Source organism: Haliotis cracherodii, unplaced genomic scaffold (assembly GCF_022045235.1).
Source record: "Haliotis cracherodii isolate W230 unplaced genomic scaffold, xgHalCrac1.p SCAF_11, whole genome shotgun sequence".
Taxonomy (NCBI): Eukaryota; Metazoa; Mollusca; class Gastropoda; order Lepetellida; family Haliotidae; genus Haliotis; species Haliotis cracherodii.
Window position 1 is genome coordinate 13,292,908 of NW_027266266.1, and position 11,515 is coordinate 13,304,422.

Genomic DNA, 11,515 nt, shown 5'->3' on the forward strand with positions numbered 1-11,515 from the left:
CCAGGTTTACTAGTCATAAGAGCACAGAACTGTTATTTGTTTACAATTTGTTATCGTCCAACAGGGTACAGAAAAATTGGATTTTATTGCAATATGATCCATGTATTGACAATTCTAGTAAATACTACACTTGATACAAATATCTAAAAATCAAAATTCTGCTTTTTGATTCTTAATTGTCAGTTTTCATTCACAAAGTATCTGCATATTTTAATATTTGTACCAAGCATGTGTTAGTGTATATGTATATAAACACATCGTATAATAAACAATAATAAAAATACTCTATTTTGATGCATTTTCTGTTTTCTTCACTTTCTCTCGCTGTTTTGTAGCGTGACAGGATACGGCAGGGAATGACAGCGGCTGCTCACCCTGGGAGTGAGTGAGTGAGTGAGTGAGTGAGTGAGTGAGTGAGTGAGTTGGGTTTAACGCCGCTTTTAACATTATTCCAGTTTTATCACGGCGTGTCAGCTTAATGTGGGAGGAAAGCCCGAAGTGATGCAGGTCTCAGACGTTTACCACTTCGGTGAAACCCACGAGCACGGGTATGGTGCTGACAAACCTAGAAACATAATCGTGGCGCACCGGGCTTGGAACCCACAATCATAGGTGTCTGGCGTGCCCAAGGGACGCAACCCTCACAGCGAATCGCGGCGCCTAAGACGACTGGGCCACCCGTGCCCCACCCTAGGAGTGAGAAAGTCGGGATTTAGACGCGTTTTAGCTACTATTTCATTGTGATGGGAAACCCAAAATGTCATGTCATGATGGTCTGCATGGATGATGGAATGTGGGGATTGGCTATGGGAACCTGCCGGCGAAGTGTCGCAACTCTCTACAGTGAAATTGTATTTTCCCACAGTCTCTTGCTTTTATTATAATACGCTATTTTTAGTTCTTCTATATTCTCCTCGTTATTCCACTACTGTACAAGACCGCCTCCGTGGTCTAGAAGTAGAGCGTCCGTCCGGAGAACAGGGTTCGATCCCCGGCCGCGTCATTCAAAAAGACGTTAAAAGATTGTACTCGTTATTACCCTGTCTGGCGCTCGGCATTAAGGGGCTAAAACAAGAACTGGTCGGCTCGGATTCTGTATACTGAGTCTGAGTGGGGTATTCATGTTAAACTGCGGCATGGTATCTCAGTGAGCTAACACTATAAATAGGCATCAGTCCAGACTAGTACAAGCAGCCACACACACACATATAAGTGCAATAATCTTGGACACGGCGTTAATCCCAATTTCACCCCACCTCACCTCACCGTTACTGTACAAATCCAACTGTCCTGACGGCCAACTGCCCTCCCTTTTATTTTATTAAGCTGGCAACGCTTCCCCATCGTCACCCATATTCGTTCAACATCCTTTTCAAGTTACCCCTCTTACGCTGCCCTTAATGCTCTATTACTTCTCCTAATTAAAGAGGACTGACGGGTAGCCTAGTGGTTAAAGCGTTCGCTAGTCACGCCGAAGACCCGGGTTCGATTCCCGACATGGGTACAATGTGTGAGGTCTAAACTTCTAAAGGTCTTCGGCAACCCATGTTAGCTATAAAAGGTGACCATGCTTGTCATAAGAGGCGACTAACGGGATCGGGTGGTCAGGCTGGCTGACTTGGTTGATGCATGTAATTGTATACCAATTGCAGAGATCAATTCTCATTATGTCATTCACTGGATTGTCTGGTCCAGACACGATTATTTACAGACCGCCGTCATATAACTGGACTATTGCTGAGTGCAGCGTTAAACAGCAAACAAACAAACAAACAATCCTATATGGACGGAGAAGGCCTTCAGCCTACTTTTCTTCACTTCACGGTGTCGGTAGTGTTGCCTAGTAGGTCAAGGGTTGACTTCCGATTCAATTTCACACATGGGTACACTGTGTGAGGTCAAAACGTGGCGTTCCCCGCCTAAAATATTGCAACATGTGAGCTGAAATTCAACTGACGCATTGTGTACAAGTCTGTATAATGTAAAATGAATATCCATTGTATGCAGCTGAGCAAACTGACGACGAAGGATCGCTTGATGAGTCAGGGACAGACAAATCGTGACCAGGAATATCCATTGTAAGCAGCTGAGCAAACTGACGACGAAGGATCGCTTGATGAGTCAGGGACAGACAAATCGTGACCAGGAATATCCATTGTATGCAGCTGAGCAAACTGACGACGAAGGATCGCTTGATGAGTCAGGGACAGACAAATCGTGACCAGGAATATCCATTGTAAGCAGCTGAGCAAACTGACGACGAAGGATCGCTTGATGAGTCAGGGACAGACAAATCGTGACCAGGAATATCCATTGTATGCAGCTGAGCAAACTGACGACGAAGGATCGCTTGATGAGTCAGGGGCAGACAAATCGTGACCAGGAATATCCATTGTATGCAGCTGAGCAAACTGACGACGAAGGATCGCTTGATGAGTCAGGGACAGACAAATCGTGACCAGGAATATCCATTGTATGCAGCTGAGCAAACTGACGACGAAGGATCGCTTGATGAGTCAGGGACAGACAAATCGTGACCAGGAATATCCATTGTATGCAGCTGAGCAAACTGACGACGAAGGATCGCTTGATGAGTCAGGGACAGACAAACCGTGACCAGGAATATCCATTGTATGCAGCTGAGCAAACTGACGACGAAGGATCGCTTGATGAGTCAGGGACAGACAAATCGTGACCAGGAATATCCATTGTATGCAGCTGAGCAAACTGACGACGAAGGATCGCTTGATGAGTCAGGGACAGACAAATCATGATCAGGACACAAACACCTAAACAGGCAGTTTTTCCATTCATTGTTAAGAACCAAATGGATCCAGGAAAACGAAACAAAAAGTGGTATTGTTCAGAGAACTTGTATGACGGGCTGTCAGGCGTTTTTTCATGGCTCATCCAACAGTTTTGCAGCTTCCTCATCTGACCAACTGAAGAGACTAACCTGTACAGCACCATGATAGGTGAAAGTGATGAGCATTAAATGATTGTGAAAGATCTTTACAGTGTTATGCTAATAAAACGACAAAATCCTTTCCATGTCCAATAGAATTATCTGCATAAAGCAGAGTCGATTGTACGATTCGGACTATATCATGAGCATGTGGTATCAGTCACTATCAAATAATAATGATACCAGTGTTCGCGAAAAGGTGAGCGTATCCTGCCTCACCGGTGGCACCCGTCACAAACACATGCAGAGGAAAGCCAATTGTTCACCTGAGTGAGTGAGTGAGTGAGTGAGTGAGTGAGTGAGTGAGTATAGTTTTACGCCGCTTTTAACAATAATCCATCAATATCACGACGGAGGACACCAGAAATGGGCTTCACACATTGTACCCATGACGGGAATCGAACCCGGGTCTTCGGCGTGACGAGCGAACGCTTTAACCACTAGGCTACCCCACAGCTCACTGTTCACCTGAAAAAACACCGGAACACATGGTACAAGTCAAAATAGGGAATTGCATCGGACATCATGATCATTTTTGTCACTGATGCTCCGAATTTGGAAATGTCCTCTGCATGTCTACCCTAAAACTTTTTGAAAGCTTTATCTTGGTAGAAAGAGAAATTATACTGCTTAGAATTTGTTTCTTGTTTAACACCGCACACAGCAATAATACTCTGGTTATATGTCTGTAAACGTTCTAATTCTAATGGGGCATAATAATGATAAGATGCAGGACTAAACCACGTTAAAAAGGCAATAACAATTCCGGGTTAGAGTTGGTTCCTGGTAACATTTTCTTGTCAATACCGCTTCACTCGGTGTATTTGCTATCATGGTCGAATTGAGATATAAACCTGGTTTCAATGTAGAGCTTGGCCACACCACCAGCAACATAACACGTCAGAGCCAGCAACAATGCCCGTCAGAACCAGCAACATTACACGTCAGAGCCAGCAACATTACATGTCAGAGTCAGCAACATTACACGTCAGAATCAGCAACATTACATGTCAGAGCCAGCAACATCACACGTCAGAGCCAGCAACATTACACGTCAAAGCCAGCAACATTACACGTCAGAGCCAGCAACATTACATGTAAGAACCAGCAACATTACACGTCAGAACCAGAAACATTACACGTCGCAACCAGAAATATTACACGTCGGAACCAGAAACATTACACGTCGGAACCAGAAACATTAAGCGTCGGAACCAGCAGCAATGCACGTCAGAACCAGCAACAATGCACGTCAGAACCAGTCACATTACACGTCAGAGCCAGCAACAATGCACGTCAGAACCAGCAACATTACACGTCAGAGCCAGCAACATTACACGTCAGAACCAGCAACATTACGCGTCAGAATCAGCAACATTGCACGTCAGAATCAGCAACATTACATGCACTACCAGCAACATTACACGTCAAAATCAGCAACATTACACGTCAGAACCAGCCACATTTCACATCAGAACCAGCAACATTACATGCACTTCCAGCAACATTACACGTCAAAATCAGCAACATTACACGTCAGAACCAACAACATTTCACATCAGAACATGCAACATTACACATCAGAACCAGCAACATTACACGTTCAAATCAGCATCATTACACGTCAAAATCAGCAACATTACATGGCAGAACCAGCAACATTGCACGTCAGAACCAGGAACATTACACTTCGGAACCAGAAACATTACGCGTCGGAACCAGAAATATTACGCGTCGGAACCAGAAACATTACACGTCGGAACCAGAAATGTTACACTTCGGAACCAGAAACATTACACGTCGGAACCAAAAACATTACACATCAGAGCCAGCAACATTACACGTCAGAACCAACAACATTACGCGTCAGAATCAGCAACATTGCACGTCAGAATCAGCAACATTACATGCACTACCAGCAACATTACACGTCAAAATCAGCAACATTACACGTCAGAACCAGCCACATTTCACATCAGAACATGCAACATTACACATCAGAACCAGCAACATAACATGCACTTCCAGCAACATTACACTTCAAAATTAGCAACATTACACGACAGAACCAGCAACATTTCACATCAGAACCAGCAACATTACACATCAGAACCAGCAACATTACATGTCAAAATCAGCAACATTACACGTCAGAACCAGCAACATTACACGTTCAAATCAGCAACATTACACGTCAAAATCAGCAACATTACATGGCAGAACCAGCAACATTACATGTCAGAACCAGCAACATTACGCGTCGGAACCAGAAACATTACACGTCGGAACCAGAAACATTACACGTCGGAACCAGAAACATTATGCGTCGGAACCAGAAATATTACACGTCGGAACCAGAAACATGAAACTTCGGAACCAGAAATATTACACGTCGGAACCAGAAACATGACACTTCGGAACCAGAAATATTACACGTCGGAACCAGAAACATTACACGTCGGAACCAGAAACATTACACGTCGGAACCAGAAATATTACACGTCGGAACCAAAAACATGAAACTTCGGAACCAGAATTATTACACGTCGGAACCAGAAACATTACACGTCGGAACCAGAAACATTACACGTCGGAACCAGAAACATTACGCGTCGGAACCAGAAATATTACACGTTGGAACCAGAAACATGAAACTTCGGAACCAGAAATATTACACGTCGGAACGAGCAACATTACACGTCGGAACCAGAAACATTACACGTCGGAACCAGAAATATTACACGTCGGAACCAGAAACATGAAACTTCGGAACCAGAAATATTACACGTCGGAACCAGAAACATTACACGTCGGAACCAGAAACATTACGCGTCGGAACCAGAATTATTACACGTCGGAACCAGAAACATTACACGTCGGAACCAGAAACATTACACGTCGGAACCAGAAACATTACGCGTCAGAACCAGAAATATTACACGTCGGAACCAGAAACATTACACGTCGGAACCAGAAACATTACACGTCGGAACCAGAAATATTATGCGTCGGAACCAGAAACATTACATGTTGGGGTGGGTGAGTGGGAGAGTGGGTGGATTTTGTACAGAGATTGTGTGTTCAGTCAAAGGTCATATTCCCAAACTCTTTTTTTCAATAGCAGGGAACAAGAAATCTGGAATTCTTACTTTATGTTTCCGTGTCTAGTTAACCCTAACACAAATGTAACAGAGCAACTATTGGTAAGGTAAGTCATCGAATGGGTTAACGTCCTGTTCTGGACAAAAGATGAATCATTTAATCGTTAGATTTGTCCGCATTGCTCCAGTCTTCACGAAAAGAAGCTCGTGAAAGGTTGCATCGTCGTCTTCCCTGTAAGTATCAAATTATTAAAGGTCATTGGTAGTAGTCGTAAGTAGGGTAGTATTTGGGTATTGGTAGTGATGGTACGGGTAGTAACATAGTAACACGAAGACATAGCAATATGACATAAGAAGGAAGTGATGTTTGTGATAACAGTGTCTGTTTTTAGAGCGATTTTACTTCGGGATGTCCTCATACAACTGAATACTATTCGAAGCGGCATTTAAAAAAACACACTTAATAGTAGTACTTGTGTCTCTATAGATCGTGGTGATTTTAATCTATTTAAAGTTTTTGAAGTTGTAATGATATCAGTACAAGTCCAAGTAAAATTATCAGTGATAGTAGTAGTAGTAGTAGTAGTAGTTGTAGTAGTAGTAGTAGTAAGAGGGGGAGGAGGAGGAGGAAGAGGGAGGGGTGTGTGGGGTGGGGTGGGGGGTCATTCAGTCATTCTCATTGACAGTGGCTAATGGCGTGACATCTTGCTCATACTTTCAGTCACCGGTTTTCCCAGTCAAGACTCCATTATTGAACTTTTTACCGTCATATAGCTGGAATATTACTGAATCTGGCGTTCACTCACTCATGTAATGAGCCTAATAACAGACATCAAGTAATTCTGTTGCGGAAGTTAGATGTTTTCAATTATAAGCAACACGTTTCCTTTGTTAATGCGTTATCGTGTGGCTGGGTTTCTTTTACATCACGGGGCGGTGGGGTAGCCTAGTGGTTAAAGCGTTCGCTCGTCACGCCGAAGACCCGGGTTCGATTCCCGTCATGGGTACAATGTGTGAAGCCCATTTCTGGTGTCCCCCCGCCGTGATATTGCTGGAATATTGCTAAAAGCGGCGTAAAATCAAACTCACTCACTTTTACATCACTTTAATGTCTGGTTTGTTTACATACCGCCGTCGCATGGCAAGAGTACTGCTGTGCGGTGTCATGAGAAAACACACACACATCTTTTTATGCAAATTGTACAAATGGCGGATGATCCGTTAGAGCAGGACATGCTTGCCCTTTTCGCGAACGCCCTGTGTCTTTACTGATTTTCAGTGATCCATTCACTGAATTGTCACCGTTATTTTGCCTTTTGCGCACAGTGGAATCTGTTCCGGCAGATGGTCTGGACTGAGTGTTCTCTGGCGTTGATGTTAAATATTTACACAAGCATTTCGGGAATTTAGTTAACGCTGTATCCTGGAATCCCAATGTTCACAGAGTTACAATGTAGTTTTGTTGAAGGTGGGAATGGGGCGGAGTTGCGTCCCTTGGGCACGCCAGAACCTATGATTGTGGGTTCGAATCCCGGTTCACCCTGATTATGTTTCTAGGTTTGTCAGCACCATACCCGTGCTCGTGGGTTTCACCGAAGTGATAAAAATCTGAGACCTGTATCACTTCGGGCTTTCCTCCCACATTAAGCTGACACGCTGTGATGTAACTGGAATACTGTTAAAAGCGGTGTTAAAACCAACTCACTCACTCCTTCTTTTTGCAGCCGAAAGTGCGTTTTGCCTGTTTACTCCCTCAAGTATCCTCATCATGGACATTCTCATGGCAGCGTTTTTGGCTCTCTACCTTGGGTCACGTGGATTGGTCAGCTCGCATCCTTGTCCGCCTTGTAGGTGCCAAGTCTTCAAAAATGGAACCATGCAAATGAATTGTATTAACACCAATCTGACGGAGATACCCTCGCCTCCAAAGACAGGGAAGCACAAATACAAGTTATCCGTGTACTTCATTGGGAACCGCTTGCCAGTATTGACCAAGAAGATAATGACACCACTTCAAACTCATCAAAATTTGTATTATCTCAGTCTAAGGAGAAACGGTATTCGGCAAATATCTTGTGATGCATTTCAAAGTCTGGATACGTTGTACGGATTAGATATAAGCGATAATAACGTGACGAATACAAGTCTTGAGAAATCATTTTGGGGCTTGAGAAATCACACCAGTCTACGACTTAACATCAGTTCTATGGGATTGCACATCAGCGATGACTTTTTTCACCACTTGCAAAACATTCCTGATCTAAACATCACAATGAGGAATAACTCGCTCTCTGAAATCCCTCATACAGCGATGAAAGTCCTCCGTCATCTCAGCTACTTAGACCTTGGACGGAATGATTTCTCCGACATTAAACTACCAGAAAATTACACACTTTGGACATATGAGCTAAGACTGGATGGCAATAAGTTCAGGAAATTTCCAAATTTCTGCATATTAAACTCTTCCAGATCACAATTTCCAAATTTAAAAAGACTTCACTTTAAATACAACAAAATGGAAGATCTGAACAGTGACCATTACGACTGTTTGCATTCTCTGACCCATCTATACCTTGATGGCAGTCCTCTACGTATTTTAAGGAGAAATCAGTTCGCAAGACTCCCCAAGTTGTACTTGATATCACTGGCATACGTAGGGTGTGCAATGGACAAAATAGAAGGCTTTGTTTTCAATAATACGGCTTTAAAACATATTGACTTCCATAAAAATCACATTTGGATTAATGAACACAATCTGACAATGTTTCATGGCTGCACGTCCCTGGAATCGCTGAACTTGGAGGATAATATTCTGCAAAAAATGACTCAAAATGACTTTGATCAATTGTTTAAAGATCTTCATTTCCTGATGTATTTAACAATAGGTAGGGGAGGTCTTTATTATATTCCAAGAGTCATAACATCAAGTTTAACAAAGTTGAGAGAGCTTGAACTATATGGAAACGGAATTCCCTCTTGGGAGGACGGTCGACTAGATAATCTTACAAGATTAGAGAAATTACATATGAGAAATAATAGAATTACGGTGATTACACAACGTTCATTTCCTGAACATTTTATAAAGGGTGCAATGAGTTTGGACTTTAGCCATAACATATTCTCATGCACGTGTAATTTGTTGTGGTTTGTTGAGTGGATGAAGTCAAATGAGAAGATAATATCATATCTGTCGGATTACAGATGTGAAAGTCCTCATTTTCTCAAGGGGACTGGGCTCCTTAATCTGACGTTATCTGAAAATAAATGTCTGTTGAGTCAGAATGAGCGAATCATCACCCTAGCTGCAGGAGGCATATTGATAGTGTTCCTGGTAGTCGGGGCTTTTTTGTATCGCTACCGTTGGCACATCCGTTACTTCATCTATATGGTCAGATACAGTCAACGTCAGGAAGTGGACACTCGCGAATACGAATATGACGCATTTGTGGCCTACTCTGCAGCAGATCGTCAGTGGGTCATTCGGAATATGTTGCCTGTGCTGGAAGGTTATGAAAACCTGAAACTCTGCGTTCATGACAGGGACTTTGAGGTTGGAAAATTAATCGTGGATAACATAATTGATGCCATTGAAACAAGCCGAAAAATCGTCATCGTCCTCTCCAATGAGTTTGCCATAAGTGACTGGTGCCTATTTGAGCTGAACCTCATCCAGCGTCACGTGCTGGAGAATGGACAGCGCCTCCTGGTGGTGGTGATGCTGGAGGAGATAGACACGCGCCACGTGACCAAAGCTATGAGAGCCATGTTGCAGACGACAACCTACCTGATGTGGGGAGAGGAAGAGTATGCCAGAAAAGCCTTCTTCGACAGGATGAAGATGATATTGCGGAGGCAAGAACAAAATTAACAGAAAAGAAGGTTGTCAGTTTAAAGAACACAATAATCTGATTGTTACTGTGTCAGAGTGGAGTATTCCGGAGACGGCCTCCGTGGTCTAGCGTCCGACCGGAGAGCGGAAGGTCCGGGGTTTGATCCCCTGCCGCGTCATACCAAAAGATGTAAAAGTATGGTACTTGTTACCCTGTCTGGCGCTCGGCATTAAGGGGCTAAAACAGGGACTGGTCTGCTCGGAGTCAGTATACTGTGCCTGAGTGGGGTATTCATGTTAAACTGTGACATGATATCTCAGTGGGCTAGCACTATAAATCGACATCAGTCCGGACTAGTACAAGCAGCCACACACACATGCACATCGCAATATAAGTGCAATAATCTTGAACGCGACGTTAATCTCATTTCAACTCACCTCACCTCAGCGTTACACAGTTATGCCTTTGTATATATGACAGTTCAGCCCTGAAAGAGGTGTCTCGTTGTATTCTTTTCGTTGTGTAGATATTTTGATTTGCTGTTCTTGCATTCATTCTGTATTTTAGCCCTGTTGAATGACCGAGTTCCATACAGTTAAAACCTCTTCAGTCAGGTCGGAGCCGTTCCCAGTGAATTGTCAAAATTTACAAATACCCGGGTTTACAAATCATAAGAGCGCAGAAGTGTTATTTGTAAACAATTTGTTATCGTCCAACAGGGTACAGAAAAATAACTGTAATATGATCCATGTATTGACAATTCTAGTAAATACTACACTTGATACAAATATCTAAAAATCAAAATTCTGCTTTTTGATTCTTAATTGTCAGTTTTCATACACAAAGTATCTGCATATTTTAATATTTGTACCAAGCATGTGTTAGTGTATATGTATATAAACACATCGTATAATAAACAATAATAAAAATACTCTATTTTGATGCATTTTCTGTTTTCTTCACGTTCTCTCGCTGTTTTGTAGCGTGACAGGATACGGCAGGGAATGACAGCGGCTTCTCACCCTGGGAGTGAGTGAGTGAGTGAGTGAGTTGGGTTTAACGCCGCTTTTAACATTATTCCAGTTTTATCACGGCGTGTCAGCTTAATGTGGGAGGAAAGCCCGAAGTGATGCAGGTCTCAGACGTTTACCACTTCGGTGAAACCCACGAGCACGGGTATGGTGCTGACGAACCTAGAAACATAATCGTGGCGCACCGGGCTTGGAACCCACAATCATAGGTGTCTGGCGTGCCCAAGGGACGCAACCCTCACAGCGAATCGCGGCGCCTAAGACGACTGGGCCACCCGTGCCCCACCCTAGGAGTGAGAAAGTCGGGATTTAGACGCGTTTTAGCTACTATTTCATTGTGATGGGAAACCCAAAATGTCATGTCATGATGGTCTGCATGGATGATGGAATGTGGGGATTGGCTATGGGAACCTGCCGACGAAGTGTCGCAACTCTCTACAGTGAAATTGTATTTTCCCACAGTCTCTTGCTTTTATTATAATACACTATTTTTAGTTCTTCTATATTCTCCTCGTTATTCCACTACTGTACAAGACCGCCTCCGTGGTCTAGAAGTAGAGCGTCCGTCCGGAGAACGGGGTTCGATCC

The 11,515-nt window shown here is 43.3% G+C and overlaps 1 protein-coding gene across 1 annotated transcript; it reads left to right on the forward strand.

The window, feature by feature from the left end:
• The first annotated feature begins 6,291 nt into the window (after positions 1-6,291).
• Positions 6,292-9,934, forward strand: LOC139455407 (toll-like receptor 3). The gene is made up of 2 exons (XM_071236960.1): positions 6,292-6,300; positions 7,791-9,934. The coding sequence occupies exon 2, from the start codon at positions 7,835-7,837 to the stop codon at positions 9,932-9,934; it is 2,100 nt and encodes a 699-aa protein (XP_071093061.1). The 5' UTR covers positions 6,292-6,300; positions 7,791-7,834.
• Positions 9,935-11,515: the final 1,581 nt, after the last annotated feature.

Excerpts from the sequence above, each read along its gene's own strand:
- LOC139455407 (XM_071236960.1), top strand. The coding sequence starts at position 7,835 with ATGGACATTCTCATGGCAGCGTTTTTGGCTCTCTACCTTGGGTCACGT.